Genomic DNA, 20,542 nt, shown 5'->3' with positions numbered 1-20,542 from the left:
CCTTTAAGATCAGGCTTCAAACTTTTCTTTCTGATAAAGCTCATAGTTAGGGCTCAGGTGACCCAAAACAGCCGGTCCAGGCCGGTTCTGGTTCTGGTTCTGGTTCTGATGGAGGTTTCTTAATGCACCAGTCCCTTCACAAACTCTGAACAATCAACAAACCAAATTGCAGTTATTGTACATTAACTGTACATAGCTCACTGTTTATACTGTTAATCTGTTTATACTGCCACATGTATATATATATATGGGGGGGGGGGGGGCGAGATCTCGTGCCACGAGATCTCGCGATATTAAACTCCGCGATATTTCTCGTCACTTCAAAAATCTGTATCGTGATTTTTTTTTTTTTTGCTTGATCACTTATTTATTTATTTTCATTACACCAGAGACGGTGAAAACTAAGAAAATCTTTGATTAGGCCTACACTACAAATGTTGTTAAGAGTTATAAATGCATGTGCAACTCAGTTCAATAAAAGTCTGTTATCCAGTCATAATTTGTCATTTTAGTTTTCTTAAAATATCGTATCGTATCGATCTCGTGAACCCAATATCGTGTATCTATCGTCTTGTGAGATGAGTGTATCGTCACACCCCTAATATATATATATATATATATATATATATATATATATATATATATATATATATATATGTGTGTGTATACAGATTTGCCACTGGTGTTTTTATACGTCTTTTAGTTGTATATAGAATTTTAAAATATTTTTTGTTTCTTTTTCACCTCCTACTTTATATATATTATATTTTACTTCATGTTCATTGCTGTTTTGCACCAGGGATAAGAGGGAAACACTATTTCTGTTCTGTGTATGTCCTGCACATATGGCAGCATTGACAATAAAGTTGACTTGATTATCAGGACCGGCTCTGAGTGAGACCAGCTGTGGATGTTTGGTCCGATCCGGCTGTTCACACAGATGAGCTCCATCCCATCGTCCTGAAGAAGAAAGAAAAGCTGTTTCCCTTCATTATAAACTGCATGTCACACATGCTTTTCCCCCTTCACCTTCTCTGGAATTAATTAGACTCTGATGTGAGAAAGAGAAACAGTAAAATCACTTAATGAGATCCATCCATTAAAAACTACTTTCAGTGAAATGTTGGGACTGATTCTGGAGTTTTATTGTGAAAGGCTGCAGCGGAAGTGAGTGTTAATGTCTCCGGCATCTTTACAGAGCAGCAGCAGCTCTCACTTTATTTAAAAGTCTCCCTCCGACGGGACGGACGCTCCCCGACCCCCACAGCCCCGGAGCCCGCAGTCCGGCCGCAGGTCGCACCGTCATGGCCTCCGTCACCTGCCGGGTCCAGTTCCTGGAGGACTCGGATCCGTTTATATGCACCAACTTCCCCGAACCCCGGAGACCTCCGACGGTCAACCTGGAGGAGAACCTGCCGCTCAGCGAGCAGATCGCCGGGATCCACAACCTGCTGGAGCCGCCGCTGAAGGTGGGTCACCTGGTGCATGGGTCACTTTACTGCCTGTCCCCGGACCGGACCGGACCGGACCGGACCGGACCGGACCGGACCGGACCGGACCGGACCGGACCGGACCGGACCGGAGTCTGCTTTAACGCTCCTTCTGGCAGGGGGACCACCAATGGAAACTAGCCTTTTGGCTATAATTGGGTGCATTTACATTTTCTTTGTAAAATGTCAATTAGTGTACGCTGTCCTTCTATAACAAATAAAGTTAATAATAATAATACAGAAACAAACCATGAAGGGAATAAAGTTAGACAGAATTAAAAGTTTAATGTGATATAAATATATAAATCTATAAACCCAGAATCTGAGGCAGAACCAGAGTTAGTTCAGTTCTGAGCAGCTTTAAGGTGAATATCTGCAGATGTTTCCATGGTAACAGCAGCATAGATTCACTGAAACATGTTCCAACATGAACATAAACCCAGAATCTGAGGCAGAACCAGAGTTAGTTCAGTTCTGAGCAGCTTTAAAGTGAATATCTGCAGATGTTTCCATGGTAACAGCTGCAGAGATTCACTGAAACATGTTCCAACATGAACATAAACCCAGAATCTGAGGCAGAACCAGAGTTAGTTCAGTTCTGAGCAGCTTTAAAGTGAATATCTGCAGATGTTTCCATGGTAACAGCTGCAGAGACTCACTGAAACATGTTCCAACATGAACATAAACCCAGAATCTGAGTCAGAACCAGAGTTAGTTCAGTTCTGAGCAGCTTTAAAGTGAATATCTGCAGATGTTTCCATGGTAACAGCTGCAGAGATTCACTGAAACATGTTCCAACATGAACATAAACCCAGAATCTGAGTCAGAACCAGAGTTAGTTCAGTTCTGAGCAGCTTTAAAGTGAATATCTGCAGATGTTTCCATGGTAACAGCTGCAGTGTCTCATGACAAAATGCTTCAAAAACCACATAAAGTACTTAATATGGCTGTCAAAATCACACCAGTGTAGTTGGAAATTAATTGTTATACAATAAATTATAATTAATTGTCTGTTTCTGGTAATTTAATGTAAAATAAAAAATCTAATCATTTTTTGTTGCTCGCCTGAGTCCAAATCTGAGGGAATTTTATTCCTGTTTGGTGATATAAAGTCCTGTTTTTCACATTCACTGGAGGAGAATGTGTGACAGGCTGCTGGGAACAAAGTGCCTAAAGATCCAGTTTAAAACGGCTTCTTTGCTCCTGACCACTTTACAGATGTCAGGAAGGCCTGGGGACACCTTTAAACTGTGAAAGACGTATCATGGAGTGAGTAGCTGCTGGATGTGGGTGTCCTGGCCTCGCTGCCGCCCTCCTGCATGACAAGTGTCTCTGATTGCAGCTGCTGAGGCAGAAGTGTAACCAGAAAAGTGAAAGAATGCAGGTCAGGGAGGTGGAGGCGTGGCCTCTGAGCAGAAGCAGAATAACCTCTGCACCCGCTTCCTGTCGCACGGCTCCATAATGATGCTGCTTTGTGCTGCGAGCCAGCTCCTCCAAACAGGAAGTGAAGGCAGGCAGCGTCATGCTCCTCTGGCTCAGCACCACGTCACGTCAGGAAGTTGTTTTTCATGCCCGGACTCATCCCAGTCAGAGGTTAAAGTAGTGCAGGTTGGGTTGAACTCTTTAAGGAATCCTCCTAATCAGCCTAGAGGAGGAAAGAAAGGACCATTTCAACATTTTACTGACAAACACTGAGCAAACCGTGAGATTTCTGCTTCCATCAGGAAAAAAATAACCAAATATAAACTAAAGATTCCGATATTCCCAGAGATGAAAGTAAGTCCTGAAGGAGAGCTCAGATCGGTGCTGATGGGGCAGCGATGCCATGACGTTAAGCTAACGTAGCGTAGCATAGCGTTGGTGTCTGAGCGTAGAGTTGGCGCCTGCTTCTTCTTCCGGCTTCTTCTTCCGGCTTCTTCTTCCGGCTTCTTCTTCCGGCTTCTTCCGGCTTCTTCTTCCGGCTTCTTCTTCCTGCTTCTTCCCGCTTCTTCTTCCCGCTTCTTCCGGCTTCTTCCTGCTTCTTCTTCCCGCTTTTTCCGGCTTCTTCCTGCTTCTTCCGGCTTCTTCTTCCGGCTTCTTCTTCCTGCTTCTTCTTCCCGCTTCTTCCCGCTTCTTCTTCCTGCTTCTTCCGGCTTCTTCTTCCTGCTTCTTCTTCCGGCTTCTTCCCGCTTCTTCTTCCTGCTTCTTCCGGCTTCTTCTTCCGGCTTCTTCTTCCTGCTTCTTCTTCCGGCTTCTTCCCGCTTCTTCTTCCTGCTTCTTCCCGCTTCTTCTTCCTGCTTCTTCCTGCTTCTTCCCGCTTCTTCTTCCCGCTTCTTCCTGCTTCTTCTTCCTACTTCTTCCTATTTCTTCTTCGCGCTTCTTCCTACTTCTTCTTCCTACTTCTTCTTCCTGCTTCTTCTTCCTACTTCTTCTTCCTGCTTCTTCCCGCTTCTTCTTCCCGCTTCTTCTTCCTGCTTCTTCCCGCTTCTTCTTCCCGCTTCTTCCGGCTTGTTCCGGCTTGTTCCGGCTTCTTCTTCCTGCTTCTTCTTCCTGCTTCTTCTTCCTGCTTCTTCTTCCCGCTTCTTCCGGCTTCTTCCTGCTTCTTCCTACTTCTTCTTCCCGCTTCTTCTTCCTGCTTCTTCCTGCTTCTTCTTCCTACTTCTTCCTATTTCTTCTTCGCGCTTCTTCCTACTTCTTCTTCCTGCTTCTTCTTCCTGCTTCTTCTTCCCGCTTCTTCCTACTTCTTCTTCCTACTTCTTCTTCCCGCTTCTTCCTGCTTCTTCTTCCTGCTTCTTCTTCCCGCTTCTTCCTACTTCTTCTTCCTGCTTCTTCTTCCCGCTTCTTCCTACTTCTTCTTCCTACTTCTTCTTCCCGCTTCTTCCTACTTCTTCTTCCTACTTCTTCTTCCCGCTTCTTCTTCCCGCTTCTTCCTGCTTCTTCTTCCCGCTTCTTCCTACTTCTTCTTCCTGCTTCTTCTTCCCGCTTCTTCCTACTTCTTCTTCCTACTTCTTCTTCCCGCTTCTTCTTCCCGCTTCTTCCTACTTCTTCTTCCCGCTTCTTCTTCCTACTTCTTCTTCCCGCTTCTTCCTACTTCTTCTTCCCGCTTCTTCTTCCCGCTTCTTCCTACTTCTTCTTCCCGCTTCTTCTTCCTGCTTCTTCTTCCCGCTTCTTCCTACTTCTTCTTCCTACTTCTTCTTCCCGCTTCTTCTTCCTACTTCTTCTTCCCGCTTCTTCCTACTTCTTCTTCCCGCTTCTTCTTCCCGCTTCTTCCTACTTCTTCTTCCCGCTTCTTCCTACTTCTTCTTCCCGCTTCTTCTTCCCGCTTCTTCCTACTTCTTCTTCCCGCTTCTTCCTACTTCTTCTTCCTACTTCTTCTTCCTGCTTCTTCTTCCCGCTTCTTCCTACTTCTTCTTCCTACTTCTTCTTCCCGCTTCTTCTTCCTACTTCTTCTTCCCGCTTCTTCCTACTTCTTCTTCCCGCTTCTTCCTACTTCTTCTTCCCGCTTCTTCTTCCCGCTTCTTCCTACTTCTTCTTCCCGCTTCTTCCTACTTCTTCTTCCTACTTCTTCTTCCTGCTTCTTCTTCCCGCTTCTTCCTACTTCTTCTTCCCGCTTCTTCTTCCTACTTCTTCTTCCCGCTTCTTCTTCCTACTTCTTCTTCCCGCTTCTTCCTACTTCTTCTTCCCGCTTCTTCCTACTTCTTCTTCCCGCTTCTTCTTCCTACTTCTTCTTCCCGCTTCTTCCTACTTCTTCTTCCCGCTTCTTCTTCCTGCTTCTTCCTACTTCTTATTCCCGCTTCTTCTTCCTGCTTCTTCTTCCCGCTTCTTCCTACTTCTTCTTCCCGCTTCTTCCTGCTTCTTCTTCCCGCTTCTTCCTACTTCTTCTTCCTACTTCTTCTTCCCGCTTCTTCTTCCTACTTCTTCTTCCCGCTTCTTCTTCCTACTTCTTCTTCCCGCTTCTTCCTACTTCTTCTTCTTCCTACTTCTTCTTCCCGCTTCTTCCTACTTCTTCTTCCCGCTTCTTCTTCCCGCTTCTTCCTGCTTCTTCCTACTTCTTCTTCCCGCTTCTTCTTCCCGCTTCTTCCTACTTCTTCTTCCCGCTTCTTCCTACTTCTTCTTCCCGCTTCTTCTTCCTACTTCTTCTTCCCGCTTCTTCCTACTTCTTCTTCCCGCTTCTTCTTCCCGCTTCTTCCTACTTCTTCTTCCCGCTTCTTCCTACTTCTTCTTCCTGCTTCTTCTTCCCGCTTCTTCCTACTTCTTCTTCCTACTTCTTCTTCCCGCTTCTTCTTCCTACTTCTTCTTCCCGCTTCTTCTTCCTACTTCTTCTTCCCGCTTCTTCCTACTTCTTCTTCCCGCTTCTTCCTACTTCTTCTTCCCGCTTCTTCTTCCCGCTTCTTCCTACTTCTTCTTCCCGCTTCTTCCTACTTCTTCTTCCTGCTTCTTCTTCCCGCTTCTTCCTACTTCTTCTTCCTGCTTCTTCTTCCCGCTTCTTCTTCCTACTTCTTCTTCCCGCTTCTTCTTCCTACTTCTTCTTCCCGCTTCTTCCTACTTCTTCTTCCCGCTTCTTCCCGCTTCTTCTTCCTACTTCTTCTTCCCGCTTCTTCCTACTTCTTCTTCCCGCTTCTTCTTCCTGCTTCTTCCCGCTTCTTCTTCCTACTTCTTCTTCCCGCTTCTTCTTCCTACTTCTTCTTCCTGCTTCTTCTTCCCGCTTCTTCTTCCCGCTTCTTCTTCCCGCTTCTTCCTGCTTCTTCTTCCTACTTCTTCTTCCCGCTTCTTCTTCCTACTTCTTCTTCCCGCTTCTTCCTACTTCTTCTTCCTGCTTCTTCTTCCTACTTCTTCTTCCCGCTTCTTCTTCCTGCTTCTTCTTCCCGCTTCTTCTTCCCGCTTCTTCCCGCTTCTTCCTACTTCTTCTTCCCGCTTCTTCTTCCCGCTTCTTCCTACTTCTTCTTCCCGCTTCTTCCTACTTCTTCTTCCTGCTTCTTCCCGCTTCTTCTTCCTACTTCTTCTTCCCGCTTCTTCTTCCTACTTCTTCTTCCCGCTTCTTCTTCCTACTTCTTCTTCCCGCTTCTTCCTACTTCTTCTTCCCGCTTCTTCCTACTTCTTCTTCCCGCTTCTTCTTCCTACTTCTTCTTCCCGCTTCTTCCTACTTCTTCTTCCCGCTTCTTCTTCCTGCTTCTTCCTACTTCTTCTTCCCGCTTCTTCTTCCTACTTCTTCCTATTTCTTCTTCGCGCTTCTTCCCGCTTCTTCCTACTTCTTCTTCGCGCTTCTTCCTACTTCTTCTTCCTGCTTCTTCTTCCTGCTTCTTCTTCCCGCTTCTTCTTCCTACTTCTTCTTCCCGCTTCTTCCTGCTTCTTCCCGCTTCTTGTTTGCTTGTTTGGGTGAAATCTGCTCCAGAGTTTCACGAGTCTTTTTGCAGCCCGCTGCGAGGCGTCTGAGCCCCGCAGGAATCACCAAACATCAGATAAAGATCAGAGCGCCGGTCCCTCCAGAACACATTCCTCCACAGACCCCCTAATTGTTCCCATCATGCTTTGGGGCTCGACCTGTGGCTTGGTTGATCCACAGAGATGATATGAGCTGCCCGGAGGAATTCTGCACGAGGGAGGAAGAGGGAGGGACCTGTAAACAGCAGATAAGGATGGATGGTCGGATGCAACACTAACAACATGGAGGATAAGAGCTGAACGGGCTTTTCCTTCCGCAGCTGCACAGAAATGATGACTTTGTTTTGTTTGCTGAGTCAGTTTGAAATGCTTTGAATTAAAGGAGCAGTTACAAGTTCTAGTAACCATGGCGACGCTCCTGTGGAAGGAGTTGAGAAGCATCCAGAACGTGCTGGTAGCAGCAGCGAGTGAGAAACTAAGTGAACCCCTGATCCAGCAGCTGGTAGCAGCAGCGAGTGAGAAACTAAGTGAACCCCTGATCCAGCAGCTGGTAGCAGCAGCGAGTGAGAAACTAAGTGAACCCTTGATCCAGCAGCTGGTAGCAGCAGCGAGTGAGAAACTAAGTGAACCCCTGATCCAGCAGCTGGTAGCAGCAGTGAGAAACTAAGTGAACCCCTGATCCAGCAGCTGGTAGCAGCAGTGAGTGAGAAACTAAGTGAACCCCTGATCCAGCAGCTGGTAGCAGCAGTGTGTGAGAAACTAAGTGAACCCCTGATCCAGCAGCTGGTAGCAGCAGTGTGTGAGAAACTAAGTGAACCCCTGATCCAGCAGCTGGTAGCAGCAGTGTGTGAGAAACTAAGTGAACCCCTGATCCAGCAGCTGGTAGCAGCAGTGAGTGAGAAACTAAGTGAACCCCTGATCCAGCAGCTGGTAGCCGCAGTGAGTGAGAAACTAAGTGAACCCCTGATCCAGCAGCTGGTAGCAGCAGCGAGTGAGAAACTAAGTGAACCCCTGATCCAGCAGCTGGTAGCAGCAGCGAGTGAGAAACTAAGTGAACCCCTGATCCAGCAGCTGGTAGCAGCAGTGAGTGAGAAACTAAGTGAACCCCTGATCCAGCAGCTGGTAGCAGCAGTGAGTGAGAAACTAAGTGAACCCCTTATCCAGCAGCTGCTAGCAGCAGTGAGTGAGAAACTAAGTGAACCCCTGATGCAGCAGCTGGTAGCAGCAGTGAGAAACTAAGTGAACCCCTGATCCAGAAGCTGGTAGCAGCAGTGAGAAACTAAGTGAACCCCTGATCCAGAAGCTGGTAGCAGCAGCTGGTAGCAGCAGTGTGTGAGAAACTAAGTGAACCCCTGATCCAGCAGCTGGTAGCAGCAGTGAGTACTCAGCGGTTCTGCAGACGGCTAAAAATAGACTCTGATCTGAAAACGGATGGTTCCCTGGAGGAGGAGAGGAGGCCCTGCAGAGAATGTGGCCCTGCAGAGAATGTGGCCCTGCAGAGAATGTGGCCCTGCAGAGAATGTGGCCCTGCAGAGAATGTGGCCCTGCAGAGAATGTGGCCCTGCAGCTTGCAGCACAGGCTGCAGCTACAGGGAGTCCAACAGGTCGGCCGGTCGGTACTCGGTGCTGAATCAGGGGCCCCATAAAGGCTCAATGACTGACTTCATCCTGCATCAAAGGACTCGGTTCTTACTTCAGATTTAAACTGCAGACTGACGGACTGTCAGCTCCCCACCTGCACACGCCTGTTCCACTGTTTCACCTTTACTGACTGTTTTATTTACTGAAAGCACCAGCAGACTCCTTCTCAGGGTGAACCTGTAAACCTGTTTCTGACTCTGATGAACCAGTTTAAGCTTTAAGGCTTCAATGGGAATCTGTGTGGGAAGCTTTCAGGTGTACAGGTGAGCGGCAGCACAAAGCCCCTCTGAGCTGTGAGAGGAACCGGTTTGCTGTGGTTGTGTTTACATACCGCACAGAGGGAGGAGCAGCATGCAGAGCACACACCTGACCTCCTCTCTGTGTTACAGGTGGAGGACTGCACCCTTCAGCTGTCCTTTAATGGGAACTACCTGGACCTGGACTCGTCCCTGACCGAGCAGCGAGATGAGCTGGAGAGCTTCTACCAAGACGTAGCGTAAGGACAGCTTCACCTGCTCCGTCACACCCACCGAACACACAGCAGCCGGCAGAGGCCCCGCCCACCTCACTTGCTGGGGGCGGGGCCTCTGAGGCTTCCTTTGTTTTGACTTGAAACTCCAGTGTTCACGTCACATGGAAACTGTGTCTCTTTCTCTCCCTCTCTCATTCTTTCCATACCTCCAAACTGTCGTTCTTTCCACTCTGATCCCAGCAGGCTGTGGTGTATAAGATGCTCTGTGTCGTCCTGCTGCTGCTCTGTGTCGTCCTGCTGCTGCTCTGTGTCCTCCTGCTGCTGCTCTGTGTTGTCCTGCTGCTGCTCTGTGTCCTCCTGCTGCTGCTCTGTGTCCTCCTGCTGCTGCTCTGTGTCCTCCTGCTGCTGCTCTGTGTTGTCCTGCTGCTGCTCTGTGTCGTCCTGCTGCTGCTCTGTGTCCTCCTGCTGCTGCTCTGTGTCCTCCTGCTGCTGCTCTGTGTCGTCCTGCTGCTGCTCTGTGTCCTCCTGCTGCTGCTCTGTGTCCTCCTGCTGCTGCTCTGTGTTGTCCTGCTGCTGCTCTGTGTCCTGCTGCTGCTCTGTGTCCTCCTGCTGCTCTGTGTCCTCCTGCTGCTGCTCTGTGTCCTCCTGCTGCTGCTCTGTGTCCTGCTGCTGCTCTGTGTCCTGCTGCTGCTCTGTGTCGTCCTGCTGCTGCTCTGTGTTGTCCTGCTGCTGCTCTGTGTTGTCCTGCTGCTGCTCTGTGTCCTCCTGCTGCTGCTCTGTGTCCTCCTGCTGCTGCTCTGTGTCGTCCTGCTGCTGCTCTGTGTCCTCCTGCTGCTCTATGTCCTCCTCCTGCTGCTGCTCTGTGTCGTCCTGCTGCTGCTCTGTGTTGTCCTGCTGCTGCTCTGTGTCCTCCTGCTGCTGCTCTGTGTCCTGCTGCTGCTCTGTGTCCTCCTGCTGCTCTGTGTCCTCCTCCTGCTGCTGCTCTGTGTCGTCCTGCTGCTGCTCTGTGTTGTCCTGCTGCTGCTCTGTGTCCTCCTGCTGCTGCTCTGTGTCCTGCTGCTGCTCTGTGTCCTCCTGCTGCTGCTGCTCTGTGTCCTCCTGCTGCTGCTCTGTGTCCTGCTGCTGCTCTGTGTCCTCCTGCTGCTGCTCTGTGTCCTGCTGCTGCTCTGTGTCCTCCTGCTGCTCTATGTCCTCCTCCTGCTGCTGCTCTGTGTCCTCCTGCTGCTCTATGTCCTCCTCCTGCTGCTCTGTGTCCTCCTGCTGCTGCTCTGTGTGCTCCTGCTGCTCTATGTCCTCCTCCTGCTGCTCTGCGTCCTCCTGCTGCTGCTCTGTGTCCTCCTGCTGCTGCTCTGTGTCCTCCTGCTGCTGCTCTGTGTCCTCCTCCTGCTGCTCTGTGTCCTCCTGCTGCTGCTCTGTGTCCTGCTGCTGCTCTGTGTCCTGCTGCTGCTCTGTGTCGTCCTGCTGCTGCTCTGTGTTGTCCTGCTGCTGCTCTGTGTCCTCCTGCTGCTGCTCTGTGTCCTCCTGCTGCTGCTCTGTGTCGTCCTGCTGCTGCTCTGTGTCGTCCTGCTGCTGCTCTGTGTCCTCCTGCTGCTCTATGTCCTCCTCCTGCTGCTGCTCTGTGTCGTCCTGCTGCTGCTCTGTGTTGTCCTGCTGCTGCTCTGTGTCCTCCTGCTGCTGCTCTGTGTCCTGCTGCTGCTCTGTGTCCTGCTGCTGCTCTGTGTCCTCCTGCTGCTCTGTGTCCTCCTCCTGCTGCTGCTCTGTGTCGTCCTGCTGCTGCTCTGTGTTGTCCTGCTGCTGCTCTGTGTCCTCCTGCTGCTGCTCTGTGTCCTGCTGCTGCTCTGTGTCCTCCTGCTGCTGCTGCTCTGTGTCCTCCTGCTGCTGCTCTGTGTCCTGCTGCTGCTCTGTGTCCTCCTGCTGCTGCTCTGTGTCCTGCTGCTGCTCTGTGTCCTCCTGCTGCTCTATGTCCTCCTCCTGCTGCTGCTCTGTGTCCTCCTGCTGCTCTATGTCCTCCTCCTGCTGCTCTGTGTCCTCCTGCTGCTGCTCTGTGTGCTCCTGCTGCTCTATGTCCTCCTCCTGCTGCTCTGCGTCCTCCTGCTGCTGCTCTGTGTCCTCCTGCTGCTGCTCTGTGTCCTCCTGCTGCTGCTCTGTGTCCTCCTCCTGCTGCTCTGTGTCCTCCTGCTGCTGCTCTGTGTCCTCCTAGTGCTCTGTGTCCTCCTGCTGCTCTGTGTCCTCCTGCTGCTGCTCTGTGTCCTCCTAGTGCTCTGTGTCCTCCTGCTGCTCTATGTCCTCCTCCTGCTGCTCTGTGTCCTCCTGCTGCTGCTCTGTGTCCTCCTGCTGCTCTGTGTCCTCCTGCTGCTGCTCTGTGTCCTCCTGCTGCTCTGTGTCCTGCTGCTGCTGCTTTGTGTCCTGCTGCTGCTGCTCTGTGTCCTCCTGCTGCTGCTCTGTTTCCTCCTGCTGCTGCTCTGTGTCCTGCTGCTGCTCTGTGTCCTCCTGCTGCTGCTCTGTGTCGTCCTCCTGCTGCTGCTCTGTGTCGTCCTCCTGCTGCTCTGTGTCCTCCTGCTGCTGCTGCTTTGTGTCCTCCTGCTGCTGCTCTGTGTCCTCCTGCTGCTGCTGCTCTGTGTCCTCCTGCTGCTGCTCTGTGTCCTCCTGCTGCTGCTCTGTGTCCTCCTGCTGCTCCTCTGTGTCCTCCTGCTGCTGCTGCTCTGTGTCCTCCTGCTGCTCCTCTGTGTCCTCCTGCTGCTGCTGCTCTGTGTCATCCTGCTGCTGCTCTGTGTCCTCCTGCTGCTGCTCTGTGTCCTCCTCCTGCTGCTCTGTGTCCTCCTGCTGCTGCTCTGTGTCCTCCTGCTGCTGCTCTGTTTCCTCCTGCTGCTGCTCTGTGTCCTCCTGCTGCTGCTCTGTGTCCTCCTGCTGCTGCTCTGTGTCCTCCTGCTGCTGCTCTGTGTCCTCCTGCTGCTGCTCTGTGTCCTCCTGCTGCTGCTCTGTGTCCTCCTGCTGCTGCTCTGTGTCCTCCTGCTGCTGCTCTGTGTCCTCCTGCTGCTGCTCTGTGTCCTCCTGCTGCTGCTCTGTGTCCTCCTGCTGCTGCTCTGTGTCCTCCTGCTGCTGCTCTGTGTCCTCCTGCTGCTGCTCTGTGTCCTGCTGCTGCTGCTCTGTGTCCTGCTGCTGCTGCTCTGTGTCCTCCTGCTGCTGCTCTGTGTCCTCCTGCTGCTGCTGCTCTGTGTCCTCCTGCTGCTGCTCTGTGTCCTCCTGCTGCTGCTCTGTGTCCTCCTGCTGCCTCTGCTCTGTGTCCTCCTGCTGCTGCTGCTCTGTGTCCTCCTGCTGCTGCTCTGTGTCCTCCTGCTGCTGCTGCTCTGTGTCCTCCTTTAATCTCTGAGCACTAACCTTTTCTCTCTTGTTTCCACAGGAAGGGGAAGAAGCCCCTCCTGATCCTGAGGACTCAGCTCTCCGTACGCGTCCACTCCATCCTGGGTAAATATCTGCCTCTATGTAACTATCTGCCCCTGGGTAACTATCTGCCCCTGGGTAATTATCTTCCCCTGTCGATGACTCAGGGGAAACCCTCAGTCAGGAGGCACTTTCCTCCTTCTTTCTGTCCACACTTCCACCGCAGTCAGCTGGAAGGATTCCCTCTGAGTCAGAGAGCTCTGAGTTTATAGCCCAGCTGTTTGTCTTTCTGTCAGCTGTGTTCCTGCTGCATTCCAGATGTTTCCCAGAGGTTTCTGCAGCTGTGAGCGTACACAGCAGGAGCCTCTATATCTGTGTCAGTAATAAGTGGAAATGGATTTGTTTACATATGAATATATCACTGCTGCTATGGATTCCTGTCTAATTATACCAGCATACTGCATACTGCATACTACATACTGCATACTTCCATACTGCATACTCCATACTGCATACTACATACTGCATACTACATCCTGCATACTCCATACTGCATACTACATACTCCATACTGCATACTCCATACTGCATACTCCATACTGCATACTCCATACTTTATACTGCATACTGCATACTGCATACTCCATACTTCCATACTACATACTGCATACTCCATACTGCATACTACATACTGCATACTTCCATACTACATACTACAAACTGCATACTGCGTACTGCATACTACATACTGCGTACTACATACTTCATACTGCATACTATATACTGCATACTGCATACTACATACTGCGTACTACATACTGCATACTGCATACTACATACTGCATACTACATACTGCATACTACATACTGCATACTACATACTGCATACTACATACTGCATACTGCATACTACATACTGCATACTTCCATACTACATACTACATACTACATACTGCATACTGCGTACTGCATACTACATACTGCGTACTACATACTGCATACTGCATACTACATACTACATACTGCATACTACATACTGCATACTGCATACTACATACTGCATACTTCCATACTACATACTACATACTACAAACTGCATACTACATACTGCATACTGCATACTGCATACTGCGTACTACATACTTCATACTGCATACTATATACTGCATACTGCATACTACATACTGCGTACTACATACTACATACTGCATACTACATACTACATACTGCATACTACATACTGCATACTATATACTGCATACTACATACTGCATACTATATACTGCATACTACATACTACATACTGCATACTGCATACTATATACTGCATACTACATACTATATACTGCATACTACATACTACATACTGCATACTACATACTGCATACTATATACTGCATACTACATACTATATACTGCATACTGCATACTACATACTACATACTGCATACTATATACTGCATACTACATACTACATACTGCATACTACATACTTCATACTGCATACTATATACTGCATACTGCATACTACATACTGCGTACTACATACTGCGTACTTCCATACTACATACTGCATACTGCATACTTCCATACTACATACTGCATACTACATCCTGCATACTACATCCTGCATACTCCATACTGCATACTGCATACTACATACTACATACTGCGTACTGCATACTCCATACTGCATACTACATACTGCATACTTCCATACTACATACTGCATACTGCATACTACATCCTGCATACTACATCCTGCATACTACATACTACATCCTGCATACTACATCCTGCATACTCCATACTGCATACTTCCATACTACATACTGCATACTACATCCTGCATACTACATCCTGCATACTCCGTACTGGCATACTACATACTGCATACTACATACTACATACTGCATACTACATGCTGCATACTATATACTGCATACTGCATACTTCCATACTACATACTGCATACTACATACTGCATACTATATGCTGCATACTATATACTGCATACTACATACTTCCATACTACATACTGCATACTACATACTGCATACTGCATACTTCCATACTACATACTGCATACTACATACTGCATACTACATGCTGCATACTATATACTGCATACTACATACTGCATACTACATACTGCATACTACATGGTGCATACTATATACTGCATACTACATGCTGCATACTACATACTGCATACTACATACTGCATACTATATACTGCATACTGCATACTGCATACTTCCATACTACAAACTGCATACTACATACTGCATACTACATACTGCATACTATATACTCCATACTGCATACTACATACTGCATACTCCATACTACATACTGCATACTACATGCTGCATACTATATACTGCATACTGCATACTTCCATACTACATACTTCATACTACATCCTGCATACTAAATACTGGATACTGCATACTTCCATACTACATACTGCATACTACATAGTGCATACTACAAACTACATACTGCGTACTGCATACTACATACTACATACTGCGTACTACATACTACATACTGCATACATCCATACTGCATACTACATACTGCATACTTCCATACTACATACTGCATACTCCATACTGCATACCACATACTGCATACTTCCATACTATATACGGCATGAGTAGTAACCTCATGATGCATACCCAACAATTCGGAGAATCTTGTATTTATCCGGGAACTTCTCGCTGACTCAAACTCGCATACTAACTCAGAAAGTTAGTAGGAGAAGTAGGAGGTTTGGAACACAGTCAGTGTGTTTGTGTGCTCAGTTTCAACCTGTTCTCAGCAGGTCTGCTCGCTGTTTGTCTTTGAGATGCATTCTGGGAACTGTAGTCTTTAGACTGACGGCTGAAGGAAATGCCTCTCTGAGCTATCAGATCAGAGTCAGTCTTGTTCATCACAACTTGTTTGTTGCACCAGATGTAATAATGATGAAGAATAGAAATGGACCTCCTCTGTGTCAGCTGGCTCCACCAAAGCTCCACCCAGACTCAGAGATGCCTGTGGTTACCTCCTTAACCAAGTTTTCTTCTTCAGGCTGTGTTTACGCAGATCACCCGACACTTAAGTTGAACACAAAGGTCGGTCCAAAGGAGCAGAGTGCGTCCCTGTTGGAAAGTGGCTTCACATTGGTGCTTGTTGGGTTAATGTTGGACCAATGGAGCACCTCTGATGGTGTCACCTGAAACCGTAGCTTGGTTTGTGGCTAAATATGACCGAGCTTCAGTGTGATGAGTGTTGAACTGCCCAGAGTTCCTGTTCACAACCGCTTGTTTCTGTTTTCATCCCAGCAGACCAACCCTCCAGCCTGCTTTTTTTATTTTTAGCCCTTTTCTAGCCTTATCTGAGCCTGTTGTGTTCCTGTTGGTGGCCGAGTTAAACCCCACAGGCTTCGGTTTTATTGCCTTTAAGGGATTTGAAACAATGCAGAAAAGGCTGTGCAGACAGAGGGCGAAAGAGGAGAGATCTCTGAGAAAGAGCTGCTGCAGATCGGTGTGTTCAGCAAAAAGTGTCACCTTCTGTCACCATAGTAACACGACAAACACGGGACTGCTTTACAGCAGTTCTCACATGATTACAAATCCTTTTCTAAAGTAGTTTCCTCTGCTTATGGTCATTTAGCATCTTTGTGTGGTTCTATCATTTCTTTACTGGCCTTTTGTGTCTCTGTGATGTTTGTCTCTTTTTGTGGTCATTTTGTGTCTCTTTCTGGTAGTTTTGTGTCTCTTTGTGGTCGTTTTGTGTCTCTTTGTGGTTGTTTTATGTCTCTGTGGTAGTTTTATGCCTCTTTGTGGTCATTGTATGCCTCTTTGTGCTAGTTTTGTCTATTTGTAGTCCTTTTGTGTCTCTTTGTGGTAGTTTTATGCCTCTTTGTGGTCATTGTATGCCTCTTTGTGCTAGTTTTGTCCTTTTGTGTCTCTTTTTGTGGTCATTTTGTGTCTCTTTGTGGTCATTTTGTGTCTCTTTCTGGTAGTTTTGTGCCTCTTTGTGATAGTTTTGTGTCTCTTTGTGGTCGTTTTGTGTCTCTTTGTGGTTGTTTTATGTCTCTGTGGTAGTTTTATGCCTCTTTGTGGTCATTGTATGCCTCTTTGTGCTAGTTTTGTCTATTTGTAGTCCTTTTGTGTCTCTTTGTGGTAGTTTTATGCCTCTTTGTGGTCATTGTATGCCTCTTTGTGCTAGTTTTGTCCTTTTGTGTCTCTTTTTGTGGTCATTTTGTGTCTCTTTGTGGTAGTTTTGTGCCTCTTTGTGGTAGTTTGTGTCTCTTTGTGGTCGTTTTGTGTCTCTTTGTGGTTGTTTTGTGTCTCTTTGTGGTTGTTTTGTGTCTCTTTGTGGTTGTTTTATGTCTCTTTGTGGTTGTTTTATGTCTCTTTGTGGTTGTTTTATGCCTCTTTGTGCTAGTTTTGTCCTTTTGTGTCTCTTTTTGTGGTCATTTTGTGTCTTTTTGTGGTCATTTTGTGTCTCTTTGTGGTTGTTTTGTGTCTCTTTGTGGTCATTTTGTGTCTCTTTGTGGTTGTTTTGTGTCTCTTTGTGGTTGTTTTATGCCTCTTTGTGGTAGTTTGTGTCTCTTTGTGGTCGTTTTGTGTCTCTTTGTGGTTGTTTTGTGTCTCTTTGTGGTTGTTTTGTGTCTCTTTGTGGTTGTTTTATGTCTCTTTGTGGTTGTTTTATGTCTCTTTGTGGTTGTTTTATGTCTCTTTGTGGTTGTTTTATGCCTCTTTGTGCTAGTTTTGTCCTTTTGTGTCTCTTTTTGTGGTCATTTTGTCTCTTTTTGTGGTCGTTTTGTGGTCGTTTTGTGTCTCTTTGTGGTCGTTTTGTGTCTCTTTGTGGTTGTTTTGTGTCTCTTTGTGGTTGTTTTGTGTCTCTTTGTGGTTGTTTTATGTCTCTTTGTGGTTGTTTTATGTCTCTTTGTGGTTGTTTTATGTCTCTTTGTGGTTGTTTTATGCCTCTTTGTGCTAGTTTTGTCCTTTTGTGTCTCTTTTTGTGGTCATTTTGTCTCTTTTTGTGGTCATTTTGTGTCTCTTTGTGGTCGTTTTGTGGTCGTTTTGTGTCTCTTTGTGGTAGTTTTGTGCCTCTTTGTGGTAGTTTTGTGTCTCTTTGTAGTAGTTATGTGTCTCTTTGTGGTTGTTTTGTGCCTCTTTGTGGTAGTTTTGTGTCTCTTTGTGGTTGTTTTGTGCCTCTTTGTGGTAGTTTTGTGCCTCTTTGTGGTAGTTTTGTGTCTCTTTGTGGTTGTTTTGTGTCTCTTTGTGGTTGTTTTGTGTCTCTTTGTGGTTGTTTTGTGCCTCTTTGTGGTAGTTTTGTGTCTCTTTGTGGTTGTTTTGTGTCTCTTTGTGGTTGTTTTGTGCCTCTTTGTGGTAGTTTTGTGTCTCTTTGTGGTTGTTTTGTGCCTCTTTGTGGTAGTTTTGTGCCTCTTTGTGGTAGTTTTGTGCCTCTTTGTGGTAGTTTTGTGTCTCTTTGTGGTTGTTTTGTGTCTCTTTGTGGTAGTTTTGTGTCTCTTTGCGGTGGGTCTGCATTTCTCTGTTATTTTATAAGCAAAGTTTTAATGTCTGAGAAATTCTTTAAAAATCTTTTTTTGGGAGCTCCAGACGGAACATTTCTTTTTTTAATCTTTGAGGACTCTTTAAGTGTCTTCAGGACGAAGCCAGATGCTGTCAGAGCGCCAGCTGTTTGGCTCTGTCCCTGTGTCGAAGGTTCCTCATCAGAGGACACACTGTAAGGGTTCCACCTCTGAGGAGCAGCTCTGGGATCTCCCGTCTCTCCTGGGAAATGCTTAACTTTCCCAGAGATCCTGCCATCAGTTCTTAAACTGCCTGGCATGACCCCGCCCTTCCTGCTGAGGGGATTTCCCAGCATGCTTCCTGCTTTGAGTCCTCGCTGTGTTGTGACGGAGGCACGGCAGCGTCTGCAGCTCGGTGACTCAGGACTGAAGTGGTGACCTACAGCTGTTAAACAGTTAAGAGTTAATCTTAAACTGTTGGTCACCAAAGCTTTAATCAGGTGGAATAAATATGAATGTGTTGATCTAAGGTTTCTGATCAGTCACTTCCTGAGGAAGGTGCCCGGTGGTTCGATCCCCGACCACGTGAGGAAGTGTCCTCCGGAACATCTGACCCCCCGTTTCCTGGATGCCTCCGTCAGTGTGAGGAACAGGCCTGGACTGAGAGCTGCTTTTATCAGTCCCACTTTGTGCTGTTTCTGGCTCAGATTCAGTCCCAGGCTGTGTTCCAAACCGCATACTTCTCCTACTACTCATACTAACTTTAACTTTTTGTAAGTTCCCGGATGCATACTAGATTCTCCTAAATGTTGGGTATGCATCATGAGGTCACTACTCATACTCAAACTACCCAAGATGCAACGTAATGTGACGTTGCCGATCGTCATTTCCTGTCAAAACGGCAGTTTCAAGCTAGCTACAACGAGGGTAGGTTCACTTCCTGTTTTCAAAACAAAAGCACCAATTGTATGGTAATGGCTTTCCCTATGATAAAAGGCAACGGGTATTTTATTTTGTGAAAATAACAGGAAGTGCGTTGCTCACTGCGGCTAGCTTTAGTAGCGCCGAATTCGTGGGAACAAAATTGTAAACAGCCGGTATTTTGTCAGATTTTCAACACGTTGGGGATCTAAACGACTACTTTCTCAACTGAAAATGTTTCAAATGTTGCTAAAGTTTACAGAGTTTAGAGCTTAAAGGGATAGTTCGGGATATTTGACATGGATCTGTATGGCATCACCATAACCAGTGTCGTGCATTCAAACTGACTTACCCCCGACAGTGTCCTGTGAGCCGAGTTCTTGTCCAGTGTTGGTCAAGGCGAAAGTAGTCCGGCTTGTTTGCTGGGGTCAAGAAATTAGCGCGTTTTTCTTCCCAAAACAGTACGTGTGCTAAAGAGTGATTTATTTCATCACAAAAACCGAAGCCGGCAAAAGTCACTCCTCGTTATCACTTGGGCCCTATACTGTCTCTCATTGTGTATCAGTGCGCACGTCATTCTGACCGCGAGCTGTGCGCACGAGTCTTTCTGTTCTTAGGCAGTGCTCAACACTTACTCTGCAGACAACTGGCCATCGGGTCCAGCTGGTCTGGGACGCCTCTTCCAGTTGATCTTGGGAACATGGAAAAAAGTTCTCAAGACGCCTGCATTCAGGAGTGCAGGGAAGTCCCCGTTATTTGTGATGCAGGCAGCAGCTGTCCCGCCGACATCCTCATCTATGGTTTTGTATCTGGGGCATAACTAAATCCCACTCGTGGCAGCAGTAACATTCCACCTCTGTCTGCATTACTTCGCACTTCAAACAAGTGCACCAGGATTTGTCGGCCACCCTGGGTATCGCAGCTCCAGCAGTGGCTCCAGCTTCTGTTTCCATCACTTCTCTGTCCACCCTCTCTCTTTCTGCCCGATCTAAGTCCATTTGGCGAACTTCCTCCTCAGTATAAACGGGTTCATAAAGATACCCCCTTGGCTCTGAACGGAAGTCAATATGTTCCTCGTCGCTCTCGTTGTCAGACATCTTCCCGAGCAGTAAACAAAGTGAACTCGTGCGCACAGCTCGCGGTCAGAATGACGTGCGCACTGATACACAATGAGAGACAGTATAGGGCCCAAGTGATAACGAGGAGTGACTTTTGCCGGCTTCGGTTTTTGTGATGAAATAAATCACTCTTTGGCACACGTACTGTTTTGGGAAGAAAAACGCGCTAATTTCTTGACCCCAGCAAACAAGCCGGACTACTTTCGCCTTGACCAACACTGGACAAGAACTCGGCTCACAGGACACTGTCGGGGGTAAGTCAGTTTGAATGCACGACACTGGTTATGGTGATGCCATACAGATTCATGTCAAATATCCCGAACTATCCCTTTAAGGGAAATCAGCTTCAGGCCGGCTGATTTCGGCTCGGGCAGGAGCGAAATGCATTGTGGGTAAACGCTCTGCATACTGTCTGATCAATGAGTATACAGTATGCAGTATGTAGTATGCAGTATGTAGTAGGCGGTTTCGAACACAGCCTTTTACCTTCACTTCAGTCTCTCTGCTGACTGATCAGGTGACTCCTGCTGCAGTTCATCAGCGTTTCTGCTCCACGTCTAAAGTTTGTGGTTCACGTCTTATCTTTACCTGATAAGCTGCAGAGACGGGTGGAGGATCGGAGAGG

The 20,542-nt window shown here is 47.5% G+C and overlaps 1 protein-coding gene across 1 annotated transcript in view; it reads left to right on the top strand.

Annotated features, from left to right (window-relative positions):
* Positions 1–1,212: 1,212 nt before the first annotated feature.
* LOC142382694 (FH1/FH2 domain-containing protein 3-like) overlaps positions 1,213–20,542 on the top strand; it is a 37,150-nt gene continuing 17,820 nt past the window's right edge. Inside the window, exons 1-3 of the mRNA XM_075468817.1 lie at positions 1,213–1,469; positions 8,882–8,988; positions 12,365–12,429. Coding sequence (XP_075324932.1) covers positions 1,305–1,469; positions 8,882–8,988; positions 12,365–12,429 — 337 coding nt within the window. The 5' untranslated portion in view covers positions 1,213–1,304. The remainder of the gene's footprint in view (positions 1,470–8,881; positions 8,989–12,364; positions 12,430–20,542) is intronic.

The sequence above is a fragment of the Odontesthes bonariensis genome, chromosome 1, assembly GCF_027942865.1.
Source record: "Odontesthes bonariensis isolate fOdoBon6 chromosome 1, fOdoBon6.hap1, whole genome shotgun sequence".
In the NCBI taxonomy this organism is placed as follows: Eukaryota; Metazoa; Chordata; class Actinopteri; order Atheriniformes; family Atherinopsidae; genus Odontesthes; species Odontesthes bonariensis.
The sequence above is the reverse complement of the archived record's forward strand: the minus strand, read 5'-3'. Positions and strand labels throughout refer to the sequence as shown.